The sequence below is a fragment of the Tinamus guttatus genome, unplaced genomic scaffold, assembly GCF_059628265.1.
Source record: "Tinamus guttatus ecotype Peru unplaced genomic scaffold, ASM5962826v1 Tinamus_guttatus_pri_ptg000121l, whole genome shotgun sequence".
Classification (NCBI taxonomy): Eukaryota; Metazoa; Chordata; class Aves; order Tinamiformes; family Tinamidae; genus Tinamus; species Tinamus guttatus.
Genome location: NW_028288655.1, coordinates 113,905 through 139,181, shown reverse-complemented (window position 1 = coordinate 139,181; position 25,277 = coordinate 113,905). Strand labels below are relative to the sequence as shown.

Sequence of the window (25,277 nt, the reverse complement as noted above, 5' to 3'; positions counted from 1 at the left end):
TTGTTAAGAACTATACTGAAAAAAATATCTGTATTACTCTTATTTAGCAGACTTCAACTACAGAAGTACAAATTGGGCCCATGAGACTGACACAAGATCCAATCCAGGTAAGATGTTCTTTCAATTTCTTGATACAATCAATTTAGTTTTAATGGGTGAAGAAATTAAGGTTCAACCCTTATAGTTAAGCATGATGTTTTCATTTTACTTGTACAAGGACTTCGAGATGGATAATTGCTATTTTGATTTATCTAATTGGCTGAGAAGAAACTGCGGGTAAAGTAAATTGATAAACAAGGTGCTCAGATTTTCACTAACATAAAATCATTTATTTTATATGTCCTGGCAGTAGGAATGTGTTTGTATGTGCATTAGCAAGAAAAAAAAAAAAAAAAAAAAAAAAGCTGCCTCTCTGAATGTTAAAGACTACTCAGTTCTGGTACACTATAGCAGAGGACTGTGTTAGGAAGTCTAGGTATCGGGTGAGTTTTGCTGAAAGACTGTACAGCAGGACAGAGAACTGAGCTTTAGCAAATCGCAAGTAGAAAAAAAATGAGTTCCCACAAGGAATGTTGAATTTTGGCTTACCATGCAACAGCTTTTACACATCGCTGCTATTTCTGTATCTATTGTTTTTGTGACAGTAAACAGCTGCAAGGAATTACTTTTTAGCTTTTAGTATTGTGTATCAGAGCTCTCAGATGATAGGAAATAATATCACCTGAGGCTTTAACATTGTTTCTGTGATACCGTGGCCATTTGAAATTTTGTACCGTGGCCATCTGAAATTTTGCCTTGGGTCACTTAACTCTGTAAATCATGGAGGTATTTAGTCAGCAATTACCATTTCTGGGGTTTTGTTTTGGTTTGTTTGTTTTGTTTTTCCATTTCTAACTGTAGGAAGCAAAGTCTACGTATGGAAGAACTGCTTTTCTCAAGGAAAATATGTGTATAAATACATTATGTTGATCATAGAGCTCTACATTTTTATTTCTATATTAAGTATCCAGTTTCAATAATGACTTGATCTGATGAAACAGTTCATTTACGTTACAATTTTGGGAAAGGGTACCTTCAACAGGAGAGCAGAGTCTTTGGTTTTTTATAAAGAATTTTAACAGAGATATGTGGAATTCTTCATGGAAAACATGTTCTTCAACTGTGGTAGTCTTAAGTAAGATGATTAAAAATATTTGAAAAGAATTCCCTATCTTTATGTTAGCATTCTCCTTGGTGTGCTTGTAGAAACTGTATTAGTCAAAATAGCCTAATACCAGTGTTAGCTATTACGATATAATTTAAGTGAACAAGTACCATATAAAAATAAAGTGTTTTCTGTTTGGTTTTTTTGCTTGTTTAAAAAAAGTTTTTGATGTTTTTCTCCTTGGCATTTAGTCAGATGTGGGTGTTATATTTATTCCTACATCATTTAAGACAGAATCTCTGGTGCTAAAGAAAGCAAACCTTAAATACAACCATTAACTAAAGATTGTTCCATAAAGGCATTGCCATACACTAACTTGTTTATAATAAAAGAAAAGCACTTTGTGTAACCCAGAGGTGGAACAAATCACATTACCTCAGCTAGTCTGGCAAGTATTGCACACACCCACTCATTTAAAAACATGTGTGTGGGTCTTTTATTCCATCTTGACAATAGAGTTGCTTATTTCTCTATGCAGTGCAAACAGCTATTGAATATCATGTTTTAAATGTCTGTTTGTTGGTGCTTGATTATATCCATAATTGTCTGATAAGTTAGTTTAGCTAACTAAAACAATTTTCACAGAGGCTTTTTTAAGCAATGTTCATTTTATTCTGGGGCACGTTTTAAACCATTATTTGGCACCATTACACCTATGCCAACCTGGAAATAGCCTGTATTTTTTTGCCTGAGAGTTGACCTTTGTTGTCACTATGACCTGCCATAAACCATTTAATAGATTCCTTGCTAGACTTTATGACCATCTGTGTCCAGAGGCCAAGTCTATTTTGGTTTGTACTAGATTATAACTCAGATATTCTAGACCTGAAGAGGAAAGGGTAAGGGAAAGTGTGTGAAGATAATCTCCCATATCCTACGAACCAAAAGCCCTCCCATCCTTTTTCTCATACATGCAGCATATGTGTGTCTGTCTGAATTTTGTGCTCTAGCTGGAAAATAGGTATGGATTCATTCTGAGACCTTATACATGGGTAAATGTGCTGTTTCTGCAGAGAACACAGGAGAAAGCTGTTTCGTAAGTATTTAGTACACACAGAAAGCTGCCTTATTCTTCTGCAGAACTATTTGTTAGGTCTGACAAAGATTTGGATGTGGTGCTTTTATATAAGATTCTTGAGATAGCGATATATGCGATTAGATCGGAAGAAAAAGCTAAAAGAGGCCAGATGATAACCTAGGAAAATCGCTGGATATGGTTAGTGTTGGAGCTTTTCTTGGATTTTGCTTTTTGATAGAAGACGGATTCTGATGGCCAAAGAGCTGACTTGCATCAGTCTCCTTCACACTTGTGGTTGAATTGATTGAAGACGAAACTTCAATGTGGATGAATTAATGTGAGCTTAATTTGTGGAATTGGACCACAGATAAAAACTATTTTCAGTTTCTGCGGAGTACCTTGCAAAACAAGAAAAAAACCTTCATCTGGAACCGCTAGTAATTGTTAAAATGAGAGAGTGATGGTCTATTATGTGACATCATATAAGCCAGAAGTTTTTTTGAGCAATAACTATTGTACATTTTTAATTCCTATTTTTATTAGATCGAAACCATGTATGTGCTGGCAATTTCCCTAATGACCAAGTGATTAGAGGTTTGGAGTGCGATAGGGAGAGTGGTGGGGCAAGGCACAGAAAATGTAATGATAAGCACTAACAAAGCAAGGATTTAAGGTGAAATTTGGCATCATCTGCTTAGAACACTTCATCCACAAGAAGTAATCCTACTTGTGTACTAGTAGAGTTACTGTGGTGCTGATCCTGCATTCATGGGTTTAAGGAGGACACTGCGATACTGACTTTTTTTATCATCGTCCTTCTTATCTTAGTAACTTATTATTGGTTCTTCTTATTATTAAGGTCCTAAAACCTTATTATTGGTCTTAGCACATACAGCTTTCTTGCTTTTAGAAAACTGTTACAGAGTATTTCTGGCACATACAATTATTTCTTTACCATATTATCTTGTCCTCCATTCAGAAAGCTCACTTTCCTGTTAAAGCCTTTGTTGCCCATCACCTCTTTTCTAGCACTGACGCCAAACTGCATTTCTGTCCTGCTAATGATGATTTCCCCTATGGAACTGTGACTGAAGCATTTATATGATGCCCAGCATTTAACTATAGTCACATTTGAGGTGTAACAAGAGTTTCTTCTTAACTAATTCTAAGCCGCTGATAGCTTCTTCTTCTAAAACTCTTGTGCTGTGATACCTGCCAGAACATATAAATAATTAGGTAGTATGCTATGACTTCTTCAGTTGGTGTTTATAACATTCTCCTTGTTTCCTTTTGGTGTCCCTGGTGTCTTTTGTTTTGCCTCCTTCTCTGGAGATCTTCAAAACTCGCTTGGACGCAGTCCTGTGCCACGTGTTTGAGGTGACCCTGCGTGTGCAGGGGGGGTTGGACGAGATGACTTCTAGAGGTCCCTTCCAACCTTAAGCATTCTGTGATTCTATGATTCTATGATTTTGAGATCTTTGAGGCAGATCTGTCAATTTCCTGTATTTGCTTGATAAGCTGGAGCCAAGAAATACAATAGTTGTTCAACACAAATACTCAAAAAGATGGTAAGATTCCAATATATTACCAAAAATTTTGAATTATCTAAGCAAGAGAAGTCTGCAGTGCCTGTGACAGAGCAAAATGAACAATTTACAGTTAAATAAATAAATAAATAAATAAAATATCTTCCACCAAGAGACATGCATTGAATTTTAGCTTTTAAAACATATCTTGCAGTATACCTGCAAGGCTCTAGTTAGTCTGTTTTAATGATTTAAAGTAAATTCTGTACAATTTTTAATGAGAAAGCATGGTAATAATACTGTAAGTGGTGCCTTTTAAAGTTAATATTCTCAAAAGGACTCCCACTCATAATTAGCTACCAGTGGGGGTTTGGGGACTTTAATTATGCTCCAGTATTTTGCAGCTGGTAAATGATTTAATTTTGCAATCGTTTATTTCTAAAATGGGGATGGCAAGAGAAGGAAAAAGACAAAAAAAAAATGCACCGTGAAAAACCTGTTTGCTGACCGCATTGTGCTGATCACAGCTGGAACAAAACAAAGCTAACAGCATTTGGAACGAAACAGAAGATTGTATCAGAGTGTAAGGACTTGACCTGAGTATCCACAGACAGAGGTCTACAGCTTAACCATGTAACTGCTTTCAGAGACTCTGATAGCTGTAAATCAGTGAGTGATTGGGCAGAGTGACAACTGTTCAGTAATCCAAATCTGCTTATTGTTAAATACAATACTCTAATAAATTAAAAAAAATAGATATATTTTCATTCTAGTTCTGTTGGTGGCCACCACTGAAAAGAGGCCAGCACCATCCTCCTCACTGCCTCCCCTGAGGTACTTAGAGACATTGGTCAGGTCTTCTCTCAGCCTTCTCTTCTCCAGGCTGAACAGGCCCAGCTCCCTCAGTCTCTCCTCATAGGGCAGATGTTCCAGGCCCCTGATCATCCTTGTGGCCCTGCGCTGGACTCTCTCCAGCAGCTCCACATCCCTCTTGTACTGTGGAGCGCAGAACTGGACACAATACTCCAGATGTGGCCTCACCAGGGCTGAGTAGAGGGGCAGGATCACCTCCCTCGACCTGCTGGAGACGCTCTTCTTAATGCACCCCAGGATCCCATTGGCCTTCTTGGCCACGAGGGCACACTGCTGCCTCATGGTCAACTTGTCATCCACCAGGACACCCAGGTCTGCAGAGCTGCTTTCCAGAAGGTCAGTCCCCAGCCTGTACTGGTGTCTGGGGTTATTCCTCCCCAGGTGCAGGACCTTGCACTTGGCCTTGTTGAATTGCATGAGGTTTTTCACCGCCCAGTTGTCCAGTCTGTCCAGGTCCCTCTGGATGGCAGCGCAGCCCTCTGGGGTATCAGCTACTCCTCCCAGTTTGGTATCATCAGTAAACTTGCTGAGGGAGCACTCTGTGCCTTCATCCAGGTCATTGATGAATAAATTGAACAGGACTGGACCAAGGACTGACCCTTGGGGACCCCGCTAGCTACAGGCCTCCAACTAAACTCTGCACCGCTGATCACCACTCTCTGGGCCCTGTCATCCAGCCAGTTCCTAATCCACCTCACTGTACACTCATCTATCCCACACTTCTGGAGCTTGCCCAGAAGGATGTTGTGAGGGATGGTGTCAAAAGCCTTGGTGAAGTCAAGATAGATGATATCCACCGCTCATTATTTGCTTTGTTCATTATTTAGAATTCAATAATCCACTTGGTTTAAGATAAGAGAAAAGTTATGGCCACCTTGTGGTGCTTCAGGGCTGGTGGTGTTGAATTTCACATGGTGGCACCGCAGCTACACAATACAACGCTGACAAAAGCTTTGACCTTTCTCATGAGCGTCTTGGGTAAAGTACTGCATATATTGCTCTGACAGATCATTTCAGTAAAGCTGTTGATGACTTTCATGTGTGAAAGGGATTTGCTTTACATCTATACTCTGTCTGATGCCTTTCTGTGCAGTTGAATAGCTATGGAAAAGCTTCTGCTTTCATGAGGCTTTTCTTTTTTGCAGCATGTTTTTGCTATGCTAATATATTTCTTCATCTGTAGCACAAGAGCATGGCTGGTGATGGCTGCTATGATGAAGGAGGGGCACGTATGTGACTGGCCTTCCTAACTCTGTAATTTATGAACTGATAATAAGTATTGTAGGGCAAGACTGAAAAACTCTTTCCTTCTGGGAATATGTTTTCTTAAAAATAAAAAGTGCACAATTACAGCTGTGCTCACCATGTATTTTGGGTGTCACTTAGCAAAGAGACTTCTTACAGTATCAAATTTTCTTCCTAGACCAGTAGCTTGTGCAGTATCCTAGCTCATGTTTTGTTTGTGTGTGAGCAGTTCCTGGAGTGTTCAGCTCATGTTGATAAAACTGCTACATATCGTTATGTAATTTAGGAAAAAATGTTGGACAGAAATTGTCATGTTTGGGTTGTTTTTTTTCCCTCACACAGCTCTGTCCATATCTGGCTGTCTGTTGTTTTTTTGTTGCTATTTTTATTTTCTTCTGCATCCATAACAGTTTGGATTTTTCATATAGTAAAAATGTATTTGTCACTAAGATTTGCACCATGCAGAGAACGATGTGGTATGTTTAAGATAGTGCTGCTGTTTTGCATACTTTACAGGTTTTGCTGATATTTGCAAAAGAAGACAACCAGAGTGATGGTTTCTGGTGGGCTTGTGACAGAGCTGGATACAGGTGCAATATTGCCCGGACACCAGAGTCAGCACTTGAATGTTTTCTTGATAAGCACCAGGAAATAATTGTTATAGATCACAGGAACTCCAGATATTTTGATGCAGAAGCTATCTGCAGGTAACCTCATGGACCTTCTGCTTCTCTTGAACTTCATAATACACTGTACAAAACCTCTAATTGTACAAAAAGGAGATTGAAAGCCAAAAAACTGTAGTAAGCTGGAAGTTTGGAGGTTGGCACCAGGAAATTTGCAATGATCTGTCATTGAGAGGAAAGATAAAAACTGTGGTGGGGAGGAAAGAATATGAGGGAGGAAAGAAAGATAGATTAAATTTATTATATATCTATATCTGGAAGGAGAAGAGAATTTGAAAAATACACTTTTGATGAGGCAGATATTTGACTTGTAGTATCTCTGTAGGTTGTGGACTTCCATCACAGCGTAAGTCAGAGCTGTTGTGAAAAACTTAATTTTTGTGTTCCTGCTCCAGCAAAATCTAAAGCTATAGGGCCTCAAGGGAGTGCTATTGTTTATCCTACAGATTAGGCTTGCTTCACTGAGAACTATTCTTTTTGCAAAAGTTCGCATCACTTTTTGTTGCACATGACTGTCTTAATACCTCTAAGTTTGTAAGCATTTTAACATTCTGTGCTAAGATGCACTTTTTAAGCTGGAGCATGCGTTTTGTAACATACATCCTGCTGTGCTTCCTAGACCATCATGAGCACAATTTTGCCACATTTATCAAAAATAGGATTTTAAAACTCATTATTTGTGATGACAGAAATACTTCTAAAAGACTGACAAATAAATATATATAAGGACTCCTTATCCAGGAGACTGTGGCATGTTTGGAAAAAAAAATCCTTTACGAATTTAAGATGAATGGCATGTTCTTCTGTATTTGATACTTGCTCATATTTTCTTTCAGTTCGTTGGTAAGATCTCGCTCTCTTCAACTGTGGTAAAATTCTGCATTTTTTTTATTTCATAAATGAAAGTCTATTATAAGCAAGTTCTCAGGTGCTTTTTCTCTTTTCTTATTTGCATGCTCCAAACATACTTCCTATAATTTAAAGAAAATTTTACAGTCTCTAAAAGGACAATGATAATGGAAGGAGATTGAGAAGGAGAGATTTTAGGGTGAATACAGTGATGGGTATTGAAAACATGTTGCAGAGGCTGACTCACCTCACGCATTCAGGGCAGTATACCCCAAGTGAGTTGGGTAAGCAGGGGAAAACTTGGATGTGTTTGATCTTACCACCTCTATATCCTCTTTGTGGCACAAAAATGAGGAGTCTGGTAGTAAAATGGAAACAGAGTACCTGAGAAGGGTAGGTAGGTTTTGGCAGTATGACATCATATTTTCTAAATTCAGTAGAATCTTTCAGGCTTAGTTTTCTTTTTTATTGTCTGTAAAGATACTATAAGTAACATTGAGAAAACTGAGGGATTTTTCTTCTGTAGGTCTCTCCGTGCCACAAAGCCATCAGAACACACTGTAATACTTGCTGTGGTTCCACGCACGTAAGTATTTCTCCTTGGGACAGCTTTTTACTTTTAGAAAAATATGATGTCTTACAGTTCGTTAATAATAGGTAGCATTATTAGCCAGCCTTACAGAATAACTTTAATGTAGTAGCTATTTTTACCTGAATAGAAAAGAGATGTTACATATGGCGTATTTAAATATTTGATAACTCTCCATTAATACAGAGTAAAACAATCTCTACCACCTTTTCTTTGGGGATCATAACATAATGGCTTGTATATTAAGTAAAATTAGAAAGTTCTGTGAAAGTTCCTAAAATAAAAACTAGTTCTCAGGGAACTGGGGATAGGGATAAACTTAATTTCTGCTGATACTAAACTGACAACAAAGATTCTGTAAAACCTATTCAAGAATTCATACCCTATATATTCAGGTGAAATTCATACTGACTTAAATGAATATGTTGTTTATCAAATAGATCAGAAACTTAGATTAGATCAGATAGGTCAAATAGAGTAGAACTTCCCTGTCTTTATCAAAATTCCTGCACGCAGCTGAATACATTCTAACTTTAGTAATTTACTAACTCATTGAAAGATTAGCAAATGGAATGGAAGGTCAAGAACTATTTTTGTCAATATTAGAATATAGACACCAAGTTCGGTGCTGATTAAGATTTTCCAATTTATTTCACATTTTACTTAAAAGCACCTTAGGTTCTTTCTCATGGGGTGTTGCAGGATGTCATTTACCTCTTTCATGCTTTGTCTTCCTAATACCCTTGTATGTTTGTGAAGAGAGACAGGACTTCTCTTGAATACCTACGAGTTTTGCCAGCTATGCTGCATCTTGAAATATATTGACAAGGTCAACTTCTGGAATTATATTATTTTTATGTGTATTTTATACAATGCTATTCTCACTGCAATATGTTCAGGTAACTGTTTCAAATTGATATCAAATGTTCATATGATATCATATGATCATATCTTTTCTCTCTGTAGATCTTCTGACCAGGAAGAGACTTCTGTTCTTCCCCTTCTTCATGCAGGTTTTGACAGAGTATGTGTAAAACACTTTTAATATAGTAAGCACAGTTACCTAGTAAGTTAGGAACACTTCCACTTTTTCTGCTTCCTCAAATGGAAAACAAATCCTTTATGTAAATCGCACATTTGATTCTATCAGAAATGTTATGTTTGATGGGAAAACCAATGTTATTTGATGGGAAAAGAATGCCTATTGATTGTGTATCCTTTCTTCTTTTTAACAAAACTCCTGAGAAGCTTATGGCATAAGGAAATTTGTGACCTAGCTCACGCTTCTAGAAGAACGAGGAATAGTATGGACCAATTTCTTGCAGCCTGGGCAAATGGTGTGGGTTTTGGTTACGAGTGCATTGAAAAAATAATGATATGGGACCATGATTAATATATGCTGCACACCACCTCATGCTACCTGATGATGTGGACCTCTTGACATGCTGTTTGCTAGAATTTCCCTTCTGAAAGGAATACAAGCCTAGTCTAGCTCCAGCTGAAATGGAGAGGCATTCTTGTTTTCAGTGAGATTTGACTTGTTATGTTGGCTTGAACTCTTTCTTTTTATTACATTAGAAAGTGTTCTGTACAGGAGACAGAGAAGATCAACTGTCATACCACTTTTCAGCACAACTTTGTAGACGACAGCAGAATAGAAAGTATTTCTCACCTTTGAGAATGCATGCTCTGTTGCTTGCTCTCTCCTTGCGTTTGTGTGTGTTGCCTTGGTTAGGTTTAGGTTAATATAATACAAAATAGTTACAATATTCAAGCTGGAGATCTGTAAGGAAGTTGATGTATTGACATTAGCAGACAGTGTAGTTAGGAGAATTAAGTGAAGTTAGGAGAGTTAGAGAAGCGAGGAAATTAGCCCAGACAGAATACCATGCTAATGTGCATATGTATTATGTGCATAATGTGCTTGAATCCAATATCTGACCTAATTCATTATTTGAGCTTCATTGTGAAGTGTCAGTCACCACTTACAGATAATCTCCAAAAGGAGGTAATAGATCCTGTGCCTCTCAGAGGGGTACTATTAGGACAAAAGCATTAAAGATTTTCTGAAGAGCTCACATGCTGTGATAAATGGAAAAGTAGGGGCTGAGAGAAAGGTTATCCTGAGTACTCACGTCTTTTCTTAGAGTAGTTTGCTCTTTCAACCCAAAAAGCTTTAATGCTTTTAACAGCAGTCTTTTCATTTCCTCTGAAGTTCAGTATTCCATTAAAAAATGCCTGGTAATGTGTTCTGTGAGCTAGATGCACTGCTAGGTGCTGCATTGAGTACAGCCCCAGGAAACACTGGGTCACTCTGAGGCCCATCTCAGTGCAGCCTTTCCTTTTGGGGAGGGAAAAGTGGTGCAGTCTTTCTGTGCTTGACCTGTTACTGTGGCAGGTCAACAGGGAAGGCTGTGAAGACTTTCTAGCCATTCTCTCCCCCAAACCCAAAAGCCAAAGCAAGGATAAGCAAACACAAAAACATCCCTCTCCAAATAAAAAAGAAAGAAGCTTAAAACTCAGCATATGCAGGGACTAGAATTTTTGAAAAATTGTGTCTGTTCAAATTATACATTTCCCTTAACTGTCTTCATCTTTACAATCTTGTTTTTCTGGTAGCTTTACCTTGCAGTACCACTATTCGTCATATCGTCATATTGTCATCTTTTTTCCTCATTTTTTCTCCTTCTTCTCCCTTGACCAAAAAAAAAAAAAAAAATTGCAGTTGGTCTCTCTGGTGGTGCTTGCCTTCTAAATGCAGCTTTCTGTAATTAGACTTTGGAGATCAGGTTTAGATCCAATGGTTTCTGAGAAGTCCATTCATCCTTTTTTGGGAGATAGCTTCTTTTTTTCTCTTCCTCCTTAAGAAAATCATGATTTTTTAGCCTATCTTCAGATTTTTTTTCCCAGTATCATTATTTTGTTGTTGTTGTTATTTAATTAATGGTCTTGCTAATGCAATGTGTGTATTATGCTTATATTTTTCTCCTCAGTATAGTAATAGCCTACTTAGGATGGACTAATTTAAATAATAGTGATTTAAACTTCCTGACTAATTTTACTGTCATTTAAAGAAGCAGGATGCCTTAATATTTGCAGTTGCTCAATTGCAATCTTGTATTGCATTTTGAATTTTAGTTTCTGCCATAAACAAGTGTTGGTTCTTGTTGACCAATTATTATTAAAACTTTCTGGTTTGCAACTAAATAAATCTGTAAAGTTAAATGTAGTTCTTGCTAAGCAAGACCAATGATGCATTTGTACTAGCTGATTAATATTTGTGTCAAGTTCTATGTAGGATGAAAGTGGAATCCAACTAAAGTGAACTAAAACAAACATAAAGTATATGTTTGTTAAATAAAAATATACTGTATAAATAGTAAATGTTTTGCTATATTTTTTAAATGGATGTATTATTGTCTGCCTTCCAATATGTAAGAGTTAATAGATCTTCATCTTCTCATGCCTCATTTGTACGCATGGATTAGAAGAAAGAGAATAAAATTCCTGATTTTCAGCTGATTTCGCAGGTTTCGAGTGAACTTGAATGAGTGAATGAACTAGTGCTGTAAACTTAAAGATATTCAGTGCATCTACGTAAGGATACGCAGCAGTCAAAAGAAAACGTAGTGCTTGGGCAGACTGTAATTCTTGATGCCTATCTATCTAGTGGATTGTTCTGATATGGTAGTTAGATTTTTCTGTTTAAATTTTGGCAATCAACAGCACTACTTTAAAATGCATTTTTAAAATGAAGTGTGAGTATGTTCTAGTAAATTTTATCTATAAAAGAGGCTACTGTCATTGTTTAAGTTTTATTTTTTAATAGATTTATATGGTATTAAATTTTAAACAAATGTATTTGAAATCTACTGTGCCACAGAAGAACAATATGATTCAAGACAATTTATTATGTAAAAACACATCATCATTTGCACTTCTGCCAAGCTGATACCATGCCTTTTGATTACATATACTTTCACATATGTGGAATGAGAGTTACAGAAATATTTTAAAATGATAACACTAACGAGTGAAGTAGGCCTATGTTAACAGGTTTTTTTTTCTCTAATTTTTACATATTGGGAACAAGTTGGGCTGAAAAGATTTTTCATAAAGGAAGGAAACGTAGGTTTTTCTAAAATTGGTCTTGTTTTTCAGAGGTTTGACCGATGGCTCACAGTGCAGCACCCAGCTGTACTGTGGGAACTGATGACATCACAGAGTATTTTCGAAGAAAAACAGAAAATCTGTGCATGTATTTATAAAGGGGTGGTTTGGCTCTTGATAGAAAAAGTTTACTAATGAGCAGTCTGCTTTAACTGAAATCAGAGAATCCACTATTTCTTTGTGACTGACATCTAATTTCTAATTTCAGAGTGACCAAGAACTGTTCTGCTTACTACCTTTGCCAAACAGGACATGCTCTCCTTCTGGAGTACATAAAAGTTTTATTAATTGTTGTCAGCATGTTCCTTACTTCAAATACCTTTCCACAGTTCAGATTTCAAAAGCTACAGTGCAGGTTATTTGCAGAACAAAGTTACTATACTTTGAGTATTTCAGCTACTATAGTTCCTTGGGAAAAAAAAATAAATAAAAGTGAAATATCCAGTATGTATATATTTGTGGGTTTTTTTTTCTTCTGTTTTAGTATGAATCTGTTACATCTTTAATGTATTTCATTGCCTTTCTGAATGAAGGAAAAGATGTCCAAAATGACCCATCAATGCAATGCAAGTTTTGTGTGAGAGTGTTTTTTTCTATATTATCTATACCTAACTGGGTTCATAAAAACAAGTGATAAAATTCGCAGTTGATGTTTAGCAGATTGTCATACTTGCTTGGTATTTAACTGGCAATGCTAACTTGATCTATGAAACCATTCCTGTGGAAAAGATGATTACTGGATACAAAGGGTACAACTAAGTTAGTTTTGATTGCAGGAAGAGAAATAATAGTTTTAAAATATTCAGGTCTGTTTTATGCACTCCTCCTGATTTTTCTTCCAGCAATTCATGGAGAATAGCAGCATAACTGCTTGTTACAATGAACTGATTCAAATAGAGCATGGGGAAGTGCGATCTCAGTTCAAATTACGGTATGTAAAAGTGTAAGAAGCTGCAAACATAAACTTTCTGGTCTACGCGATTGTATCAGTTTAATTTCTGCTTCTTCCCAACTATGTATGTATGTGCTTTGCACTTCTATGTTAGTTGATTATTATTTGCTTATTTTCTTGTTCAACCATTTTGCAAGGGAAGAAGTCAAGTATTGTATTGATTGGTACCCTTACTACCAGAAACCTTACCCTTAGTAAAAGAAACCTTAGTTGGTGTGTCATATACACTAGTAATTTAGATTATGGTTTTCGTTAATGCAACATATCATATATGTCCTTTATTCTAATACTCGCTTGTGCCCCATGTGTCTTGCGGTGTCCGTATTGAACGTGATGACATTCTAGCAACCTTTACTAACACAAATCTGGATGAGATCCTTCAGCAAAGATATTGCAGAACAATGACTTCTTCTCATGTAGTCAGGAAGGGAGCATTTTTTAAAATGCTGTCTTGTGTACAAAGTTATGGGCTACAAATTTACATGATAATAAAACTTCATAAAGTGATTCTTGATCGCATATATCTGAGGTTTCATATCTGACAACTTGTGATGAACACAGTCTTGAGACATATTTTCATACCCCAAGTTTTTTAATATTCTTACCTGAACAAGACTCATAGCAGGATCATCGATATTTATCTTGGGGAGAAATTAAAGACAAATGATCTTCATCCCACTATAACTTTTCATTAAATATGACTAATTTTATATTTAAAATAGATGCTTATATACACATGTAAATGTGTTTGCATTTTGACTATGTGAGGGAACAGCCGTTGAATACAGACAAGATGCAGTTCTGTAGGTCTGTAAATTATAGTTCCATCTGCAGCAAATTCTATAATATGGCCCTTTTTTATCACTTGGGTCAGAGAGGCAACATATGGGCTACTAAAGGATTCAGTGTTGCTGTTGAAAGAGTAGCCTTTTCTAAGATCATGTTCTCAGGTGGAATTTAAAGTGGCTTTAGGTTTAATGAATGATTCGATACATGAAGAATGCAATTAAAACAAAATTTATAGATAAAGATAGGATTTGTGTTTACATAGTTATTTAGTAGGTGTTTTCCAAGGCTCACCAAGAAAACAAAGTATGTGTGAAACCTTAGAACTTAATTAGGTGTTATGGTGGGCCTGACTTGCATTACTGTTTGGCAGTAAATGTAATGTGAAATATGTGACTGCTGAATTATGTCAGCATGGTTCAAAAGGATTAGTTTATATTTAAGATTTAAGCTGTCATATGCACAATGCCTGTAGTTTACTTATAGTAGAACAGAATTTGTAGTAAGAGGAATACTGTAGTCCAAAAGGAAACTTATTCAAGCTGTTGGACATGGTTTTCAAGACTACTCTTCTCACAGATTTAGCCAATACTACAGTTATAGAACTTTGTTGCCCATCCTTGCTCAAAGCCAGATTCCTGCCAGAAACCTCAAAATTGTGCAAATGACCTCCTTAATTTGTTAGCCGAGGGGAGTCACTGCATTCTTCACTTGGTATTTTCTGTATAGAAGCTTACTGGCATTCCCACCTGTTTCCTACTGTTCACCAAAGTACACAAGCATTTAAATTATTCTTTCTTTTTTCCTTTAAGGTATGTATAAGGTGTGTCATATGTGTCTATGGTCTCTTATTATTTTTCTGTTTTCATTTGTTTGATTTTCTGCTAATGATTTCATCCTCCCCATTCAAGCCTCCTGCTTTAACACCTAGCATAATTTATTTCAAGAAGCGCATGCTGGCATACTACCCATCACCAAGACAGATGGGGTGTTTCACATAATACAAAATCACACTGTGGAACTGGCTTGCATTGCTAGAGCATCACTTGTAAAATGACAATAGGAGTTCTTTGTTGTATGAGCTGAAATACTGCTGCTTCCTTCTCTATGCAATACTTCTTCCTACAAATCTTCATCAATGTGGTTGTTTGTATATGTCTTTATGCATGCTATTTATTTTTGGGTTACTTTTATGATGAGCTGAGCTAGCAATATTGGTATTTCTTTAATCCTGAGGCAGAATGTTTCTCTACTAATGAATTACTAGGCATCAGTACTTAATTCAAACTTAGCAATATAGTCTGTAAGTAAGATTTTCCTTTTTTTGTAATGATTATAATATATAAGAAAGTTTATGCATGGTTCATTTTATGCTCTCTACAATGAGAGATAGAAGGATATGCATAAAAGATAATTAATTTGCATTTAGTAAAAATCAAAGATAAACTACTACCAAAGTAGAAATGTCTGGAATGTTTCTCTTGCAATAGTACTATAGTTTGATTTCTATGTACTATAGTTTGATATCTAATATTTGGAGCCTACATTACTGCTAATCCCGTGATGGTATATTGTAATTTAAGCAATTTAAAGGTATAGCAAAGTGGTAAGAGTTTTGTTTTACTGCATTCATTCAAAGACAGCCCTAAAATGGGAAACAGAGACCATTTTGACCTTTATTCAAGACCAAGATGTACAGAAATTAAGTCACTGGATTATTACATGGAGGAAAGAAAAGTGAAATTTTTGTGACTAGGGCTTTGTGATGGTTTCCTCAAAATCTAAACAACAGCAAAAAATGTTTAAATTTTTTTATATTGCAGCTACTTGAAACTAGTCTATTTCATATACCGAAAATTCTGTATATATGTGCTACAATGATTTTTGTGTTCACTATCTTTAATGATCACAAAACTTTTTCTCTTCTGATGTAGCAACACAAAATCGTATATTATTTTTACTGCTAATTGTTAGTTCTCACTGTCTAGTGCTGTCTTTGGGGAAAGAAACCGATTATTAAGAGGATGCAATACACATGAACAATTTTAAAATGTGATCTATATATGAACAACAGGAATGTCTGAAGCTGAATTTCCTGAAAAAATGATCATAGTGGAGGTGCTTATATGGTTTAGTCAAAACAATGTACTAGTTTGTGATCCATATACCAATAAATATAATGTAATAATATATTTACAGCAAGCAAAGTATTTTAACAATAAAACTAATATGAATCACTTACTAATTTCAGGGCTTGTAATGCAGTGTTTACAGCATTAGACCGTTGTCAGGAAGCTATAGAAATAACCAGTGAAGACCATGTCATTCAGGTAGGGGAGAAAAAAAGCCAGTCATTCTGTAAAATGTGAAGAAAGGAATCCCAGAAAGATCTTTGCCCAGTAGTTCTTGTTTTATTTTGATATTTTAGTTTTCTTTTCTTTAAGAAAGCTCCACACAATAAATGGGCTTATTTTTGCATGCTGCATATTAACACTGGCTGAATTTTTAAGACTTTTCCTTTAGTAACTTTATTTAAATGCTCCTTTCTAGTAAATTAATGTTACTTATGTTTTCAGAAATGTTTCATCACTTGCGTAATATTTTTAATGTAAAAAGCCCTGAATTGTTGGCATGTTATGGCCTTACATGTATATCCTTTAATATTTTGATAAATATATGTAAGTAAATATCTTTTAAGTATGTTCTTTTCCACTTTATCCTAAAGTGCTTTTCTGTTTGACAGTATGTTAATCCAGCCTTTGAACGGATGATGGGGTATCATAAGGGAGAGCTCATTGGCAAGGAACTTACTGAACTACCAAAAAGTGACAAAAACCGTGCAGATCTTTTAGACACTATCAACACATTTATTAAAAAAGGAAAGGTAAGTGAACTATAAAATTAGGCTGTGCAAAACTTAGATTTCTATTCTGCTTTGTTTGTAATGCTCTAGGGTTAAAAGCACAACATGGTACTTTCATGAGTTGCATACATATAACCAGAATTCTGCTCTGCTGGTGTCTCAGGACCAGAGTGGCCCATTCCACAGAGCAAGGCCTGAGGAATTTCTTTAAGTTTTGCTTTTAGGTCTGATTCAATCTCTCAACTCACCCACTGTCTTAAGATTAATATAGGGAAGTTTTCTATGCTTCTGTTGTAGTGAAAGCACGTGGTTCTTGTTAGTTGGAACGTGCTTTTTGTCCCTTAGTCAGTCTCTCAAGTAGTGTTATCATCCAAGCAAAAGGTTTAACAGTTCTATCATAACTGCAGAGCCTTCATTGACTGCATGCTCAAAGCAACATATGGCATAATTTGCTGTGACCAAAATATGTCAGCACCCAATGTAATTTCATTCTCCAGCTGCGATTAGAATATCTGTGGTGCACAGTAAAGTGCTCTGGTGCTGGTGACTGGACACCTGAGTATGACAACAAGGCTGTGTGTTCCTGGCCGTACAGCCCCTAATACAGGAACAGGTTCTTGTTGCATCTCCTGAGGATTGAAGAAATACCTCTAGTCCTTCCCTGCCCCTGCTTCAGAGTCTCTGAGATGGGTTTTTTTTTTTTTTTTTTGATTTTTGAGTCATTTGAGCAATGGCTTGAGCTTTAGGGAGCCATTGCATCAAGTTTGCAGGCTCACTTTGGTTCATTAGCAGGACCTGCTGGCCACTCTTGCTTCTCGTTGCAGTAGGCTGCCCACCTGCTAGTACTGCCTGTTTAGTGACCCTCACTGGGAGGTAGTGTCTCAGTCTTTGGGTATGATAGGGATGAAAGAGCTGTTCTGACTTCCAGTTCCTTACTTCTTCCCTGCTGCCAAGTAGTTCACTCCTTAAAAATTTCCACTTTGAGGCAATATGGGTAGGGAAGCCTTCTGTCCATACTGGAGTATAGTCTTATATTTCTGTATCGGTACACTGCTTAATGCTTGTATATATATGGTCCCTAGTTAGTCTTCAATCCTCTTCATGCTTTCTGGTATAGCAGTGGGAATGGAAAGGAAATGAATGCATGAAACAATTTTAAAATATCCTTAGGTATGCAAAGGTCTGCTAAAAATTGTATGTAAAGATTGCTATGCTGTATCAATGCATTTTATACTATTTTAAAAATTAGAAGAAATAATGTTATCATTTATTACATAGGACTTTAATAGTAAATTAATATTTGACTGCAAGCTAAGTATTCTTAAGTGCTCTCTGCGTGTTTGCTTAGGAATGGCAAGGGGTTTACTATGCAAGAAGAAAATCAGGAGACAGCATCCAGCAGCATGTGAAGATAACACCCGTGATTGGTCAAGGAGGGTAACTACTTTGCCCAGAATATAGTTGCTTTCTTGTTTTCAGATTCTTCTCTCTTCTTTTCCTACTTGTGAGTTTGGCATGAACCCCCCATGTATATAGTAGCAGGGTAGTGCTAAAACTACTGACTGTAGTCAGTATGCAGACAGAATAAGTAATGTTCAGAGGGTCACAGTTTTGCTGGTGTTTGTTCTGTTTCAGTGTTGTCACTACTCCAGATACCTGCAAACTGAAGTTTAGGTACATGTTACCGTGCCTTATTTATGCAGTTATTCTGCATTATCCAAACTTCTACTAAGTCATTTGTAAGTATCAGCAGTTGGGTGATTCTCTTTGTGTGCGTGCTTGTATGCACTTGCACCTTTAGAGTGTATTATATGCATACAACCACGTTCTGTTCCCAGATGTGCAGGTAAATTCCTGCAGGAGGAAAAGAATCAAGTGTTCTGAGCCAAAAACACAAAACACTGAAGGAGTGCTCGTTGATGAGCAGTTTGTTTGGTTTTGATATCTGGTTTCGTAAAGGCATCAAGAACTCTGCTTTAGGAAAACAGCAGTATATCATTTCACTTCTCTCATAACTATTTGATGTGGTAACAACTGATTATTTCTTTTGCTAGGAAAATAAGACACTTTGTGTCACTCAAAAAGCTGCGTTGTAGCAATGAAAATAACAAACAGGTATTGTCATAAATTTCATCTTTTTTATTCTTCGTAAACTGATATTTTTTGTTTTAGAAATTGATATTACATTCTCTTGGGAAAATAGTGAAATTCCCATTGTTTGAACAAGCAAGAAAGCTTTTGCATTTCACATTTTGCTGTTTGTTTTGATCTTCTCCTTGGCCACTCTTTTTGTATGTGTCTGCAGAAACTCTTTTTTTCCTGTTCAGCCTCAAGAATACGGTACACATTCTGAGGATTCGGGAAGTTTGGACTTCTCTAAGCAAAGGATGAAAATCTATTTTTAGCTTATGGTCTGTAGGAATGAGACATGGAAAGTAAGGGGCATAGGATGTGTAGCTGTCAACATTTTAGACTGAACATGTGTTTAGGGAACATCATACATTTCCATGAATCTTGTTTTACCTAGAAATTTACCTAGATGTTTTACCTAGATGTAAATAGGGACATTTGTGCTTAAAATGTATTTAGGTGGTTGCTTCTATCTTTAGCTGCCCGCTCTACAATATATTAATTTTATCCATATTAATATGCCATTGGAAAACTTCTACTATTGGAAGAAGTTAATAGGTGGGGTTTTGCAAAATCTGAATCTGTTAGTTGAAACACTTCCCCATGCACAAAATGTTCTTTGGGAGGGAGGAGGGGCAGAGATGCACAACATTCAAGAGCAATTTGAACATCCATAACTGAGAGAGAGACAAAAATACATTAAAATGACCTCGGGTTTGGACTAAAAACTTACATTGGTAGTAAAGTATCATTTACAGTAGCAGGTTGGTAAATATGCTCAGCCTAGTGCATGAGAGGTTTTTGAAACAAGGGAAGTGCTGAAACTGTATGTATTTCTTTTTGATTCATTGCTAAGACATGAACTTTGATTTTGTTTACAGTTCTTTGATGTCGATTTGACAATGAGATGTCATTTGATAATGATTTTTTTCAGTAGTGTATACCCATCCGAAAGAGTAGTTCAGGGAAGTGTAGATGTGATAATCTTAATAAAAGATAAGCAGTATAAAATAACTACAACATTGAGCCGTATGTAAAAAGCAGAGCTAGGAATATAGATAAAAGTGCCTTTGTTTTATGCTCTCATCTTCCGTTCATCTTCATTGATCTGCCAAAGCAAGTTTGCTCAATAATAACATTTTACTTAGGAATATGAGTAGAAAACCAGATTAATAATCTCTATATTACTAGCCCCATCCATTTATGGATTTTAGTATTGGTCTGTGAATGGTTGTTGGTAGATAAAGCTATGATGAACTGTGTTTATAGGCAGGCCTGAGGATCCTTACACTTCTGGAGAGCCCAGAGAATGTGACCTTTGAGGGGTTTTTAACTCTTAGAGATCTGAGAAGGGATCTACCACAAAGATTAAAGATCACAGCCTAAGAGAATATTTAGATGTGGAGATTTAAGATTTAAGGTCCCTCGGGTAAAAATTAAGGTAAATCCAGAAGAACTCGGTAATTTTTATCTTCTGCTTTTCTGATGGAAGTCTCTCTTCCTTATAGTAGAGAATCACATTCTATGTTGCTGCAAAGAGAATTTTAACAATGTCTTGGAGGATTTTGTTTTCTTTTGTTTTCTAATTTTAGATAGCTTGGTGTTAGTGATGCATAATAATACCTATATTATACACATAATACTTAAAATTATTCTTGCAGCGGTAATACTTGGATGTAATTAGTTCTTTTCTATCTTCAGACTCTGCAGTTTTGCCCCCTCTGGTGGCAATCATTTGACCAAAGTGAAAGAAAGTTTTTAACTAGATTTTGCATGAAGCACCTAGTGAGGCAGACTGAAAATCCAGAAAAAGCCTGATGAAAAAGAAAATTATCGCCAATTGCTAAATTAATACTGATATAATTCCTGTGATTTCAATATAGTGAGATCCTGGGATTAATATAATTTCTGAGATTTAAAATCTGATTTAAATTTAAATCAGTCATTTTTATGGTACCCCTTGCGGTTGTAATTTTCAGTATACTACAGTACAGGGAAAGGAAGAGGTACATTTGGAGTTACATTTGTGATGCAGAGAGGAACATTTTTAGGGATTGAGAGATCAGACAGTTGATAGCAGTCAGTCTTCAGGTAGAGACAGCAGAGGTAATAAAATTACCTCAGATTTTGTTGGGAGGGAGCCGTTTTTCTCTTTCCCCTGCTCCTCATGCAGTGGAGATGTACTGCACTGAGGTAAAATGAGACTTTATCAAAGCAAGTAATAGATGAAGATCGCAAATGGAGGCAAGCCTGCTGCTGACACTTCTGCTGTCTGGTCTCTGAGCTGGTAACCTGTCCCATCTATCTGTCCCCTGCTTCCATCTGCTGTTTTATATCAGTACATTCCTGAAAAAAGACATCCCTCATCCTCTATAAGAGAGCAGCTGTGCAGGTTGATAATGTGCCTGCCGGCACTGCAGATTGCTTAGGGTGGGAGAGGGCACCACTGGACTGTTCCTCAAGGTGGAGCTTGAATAGGCCCAGTAGCTTGACCTGATTTCCTTTGAGAAGAGGCGACATGCACAAGTGTGGATAGGTCAGCGTTCGAGCTGCAGCTCCTGGTGGCCAGGAGGCCTCTGTTGGCCTGCTGGGAGCCTCCGTAACATATGTGAGCAAGCTGCTGCATCTTGCAGAGCTGTTCTGTCCTGTTCAGTCTGTGAAGCTTTCAGGGCACCATTCTCTTCTTCTCTCACCTGTGGTTGATTGGCAACACTTGAGATAAACACTGATGCTGACCTAAATTCTTTCTTCTCCAGGATTGTAATAAATAGTCAGTGCTTGGTTTCAAGGAGATTCGTAACTCATATAGGACATTCACCTGGCTCCTGAGCACACAGCACAGTGCTGTCAATTCCCATTTTTCTCTGTATTTTGATGGCTTCCATGACCTTATGTGCCAGAGATGGTGCTCACCAGCCAGCTGCATCTGCCAGGCAGGCACAAGCCTGTGGAGTGGGCAGCAAGTCCCTGCTGCAAGCCTGGCCCTCAAAGCTGGCTCCAAGAGTGCTCCTTCTGGCTTTAGCCAAAATACCCAGCTCATAAGGGTAGCTGACAGCGATGGGTTTGTTGTCTTGTGCACGTTCCTCTCCAGGACTGCTTGGTCAGCCTCCACAGTGCACTCATGGTCACACCAGGCGATTTCCTCTGAAAAGTACCCTCCAAAATTTGAGTGTTTTGATTCTGGTGTCAGCTTCTTCTTAGGTAAAGCCGGAAAAACTCCACTGGGCATCTCTGCGGTCATCACGACACTATTGTGTGATGAGCTGTGTACATGTCTGTCATTGCTGTTGATACAGTTGTTGTATTTAATTATGTCTTAAAGAGACAGCGCTTTGTGATAAAACTCATAACTAGATGTCTTTAGCAGTGAAGCAAAAGTGTGTTACATTTTTTTAACACTTAAATATTTATTTATTTTTCCTTTTTCTTTTCAAAAGTTATAAAAACATCTTTTGTGGCAAATACAATATACATGGTGTTCTTTTTTCTTCCTTCTTCTTCTTCTCCAAACAGTTTTTGGGGAAAATTAAGTCCATAAGGCAGTCATTTATTTAATTAAAGTCTAAAACCATGCCTAAGTATTTGTAGCAGTAGAACTTTTCTCAGTGATAAAAAATTACTAGGTTTTTCTTTGAGCCAAAGATAATTCTTTATGGAAGGATAAGAGGAAATTGATGACTATGCTTATTACAAGGCAGTAAAAGCTGCTATGATCTGAATTTTGATCCAAATGACTTGTCTTGCACTATGCTAACATAATTCTCAGTGTCTTGGCATTCAACATTCAGGCACTGTATGTAGACATTCAAGCATCGTTATATTGTTGTATATTGTTTCACGTGAAATATTGTTGATGTGTTCTTTGTCATTACTGACAGTCTCCGTACAAGTTCTCACAGTACAGGTAGAAATGACTGTGTAGGAACCTTCATGGATTTCTGTGCCAGATTTATCACATACAAAAGCTAAGCTTGTTAGATTTATGCATGGAAAATAATACATCTGAGAATGTAGTAATTGTTCCTACAGGGAAGATTTATGAATGGGAAATGGCTTTTCATGTGACTAGTCTCATGTACTGAAACCTAGGTAATGATTAATGCTGCCTTTGTGAACTGGGACCTGGCAGGATTGAGTCCAGTGTTTGCACATTCAGAAATTTATAGCAGAGGTGCTGTTTCTCCTTTTAAGAACATGTCAGTTCAAGTTTAACTGGGTAACTGCCCTCATAGCTTACCTTATGTGGCTTTTTCAGGTCGTGCCTACTGAAGGGGTAAGAGAAGTATTCAGAAGAGGAATGAAGACTGCTTTATTTTTTTAATAGGGCACTTGATAGGAATGAGTCAAGGCTTTCTGTCAGTCATACTAGAGAGAGAGAGAGAGAGAAAGAGAGAGAGAGAGAGAGAAATCTCCAGGCACTCTGAGATAAGCAGCTCAGATGCCTTGTGTCTGCATGCCCTAAATGATGAGCTTCCTCAGTTTTCATGTTAGAGCTACATGATTTCTTTGAGAGTTCCTGCAAGAGAGGGGTTTTAAGCTTTTAAAATGACTTCTCTGTGGAAGAGTAGCTCTTACCCACCCCAAACAAGATCTATATGACACATGAGTGCAGGATTTCCCCTTCCTTTATTTACATTTTTAAATATTAAAAATTGGCATGAATTTTGTTTTTTGTCTTTCTATTTTCTTCTCTTTGTTTTTTTTTATCTCTTTTCCTTCTTCCTCCAGTAGTGAAAAGAAAAAATGATGGGAGGGATAGAAGAATGATGGGAAAGAGAACTTGCATGATTCTTTTTTTTTTCTTTAATTCCCATTAGGACCCTGCAGCATGCAATGCCATATACTGATAAGAGCACTAGGAGATAAATACAGCCTTGCGGTATTCTCCCTTTAACTCACAAGTTGCAATCATGACTTTTTTTGCTTCCATGCAACCTAGTGCTTTGCTGTAGGCATGTGATGGATTTGGTCAGAGGAACAAACTGTCATAGATTAGGGGTCTGTACTGCATTTCTAAATTTCATATTTAGTGTATGAATGTTGTTTAAGTGCAGTGACAAATACAGAAGTTTATTTGTCTGAAGTAAATGATGTGTATACCTTCTCTAGTGACTGTAGTTTAAAAAAAAAAAAAGCATGTTAGTATTCTTTGGTGGTGTTATTAACAATACCTAATTAGAGCTTGAGGAACTGGAAGTTCTGTTCAGTTTTCCTTTTTGCACAGAAACACTTTTTGTAACGACATAACAAAGGAATGGGGTGAAGCAAATCACCAATATTCAAACTGTCACATATTGGACAGAACGTATTCTTCTTTCTGAGCAGGTTGGAATCACAGAGAAGCATTTAACCTGTGTTATTGGGGAGCAAGGACTAGGAATCAGCTTTAAGATGCTGAAAGTGTCTTAACTAAATTCTGTGAAATATAGAAATATCCATTTGTGGAGCTACCCAAGATGTTCCAGAAGCACAAAAAAAAATCATGAGAATAATTAAAATTAGAATTAAAGAAAATCTTTCAGATTACACCTATGCTTAACCTTCAGTTGCTGAAGAGTTTTTCTGTTTTATGAGGTTTTATGGAGATTTTCTGTTTTTCTTAACTTTCCAGTTAAGAAAATGTTTTTAGAATTACTGTACAAAGGACAAGAATGAATAACATTTTAGAATCTTTTTTTTTCTTTTTGCATTTTATTTCTGGAACCTTTCAGATTTATTTAAGATTTGTCCTTAAAATATTATTTGAAAATGAATGTAATTTCTAGTAGAAACATGCAGGCATTAAACAGGAGCTTAGCACATATAAGCACTATTGTATTTGTGATTTCCTACACTGTATGCTTGTTTATTCTTGTTTTCATTTTCTACATCTAATTACACCTAAAAAAGAGACTTAGTCATTAAAAAAATAATAACAGAATAGAATATGTTGGATAAGGTTGGGTTTGAATTTTATCCTTTCAAAATCCTTTTATATTCTTTTCCCTTACATATGCTTTTTCTTTTTCTCTTGATTATTTCTTCAGTTCTACAAGAGCCACCGTGATGAGAAATATTCAGGGGACAATTCTCAGTCAGGTCAGAATATTATCATTTACCTTCATGTACTTGAATGCTTGAAACAGTGGCTAGGTTCTTTGTTAGTATGAAATGTTTCTTCACTGTTGAGTCAAGTCTGTGGTCAAAAAAGATGGCCTGTGGCTGATGCCAGCTGCTCTAATGATGCACTATGAGTTGGGTGCATCTAAGTTGCAGCATTGCTGCCTCACTCTGAGTGAATAGTTTCTCATGTCTGCTAACCTCAAGCAGTTGAAGCCCTTCCCAGTTCAAAACAGTAGGCACATTGCTGCACATTGTCAAGCAGCTTCTGGTTTTCACATGGGAAA

The 25,277-nt window shown here is 36.7% G+C and overlaps 1 protein-coding gene across 1 annotated transcript in view; it reads left to right on the top strand.

Moving 5' to 3' along the window:
- The window catches only part of PDE8B (phosphodiesterase 8B), a 62,230-nt gene that overhangs the window by 23,829 nt on the left and 13,124 nt on the right, over positions 1-25,277 (top strand). Inside the window, exons 2-11 of the mRNA XM_088521396.1 lie at positions 51-107; positions 6,383-6,573; positions 7,928-7,987; positions 8,957-9,014; positions 13,003-13,091; positions 16,150-16,228; positions 16,642-16,782; positions 18,110-18,198; positions 18,816-18,876; positions 24,918-24,969. Coding sequence (XP_088377522.1) covers positions 51-107; positions 6,383-6,573; positions 7,928-7,987; positions 8,957-9,014; positions 13,003-13,091; positions 16,150-16,228; positions 16,642-16,782; positions 18,110-18,198; positions 18,816-18,876; positions 24,918-24,969 — 877 coding nt within the window. The remainder of the gene's footprint in view (positions 1-50; positions 108-6,382; positions 6,574-7,927; positions 7,988-8,956; positions 9,015-13,002; positions 13,092-16,149; positions 16,229-16,641; positions 16,783-18,109; positions 18,199-18,815; positions 18,877-24,917; positions 24,970-25,277) is intronic.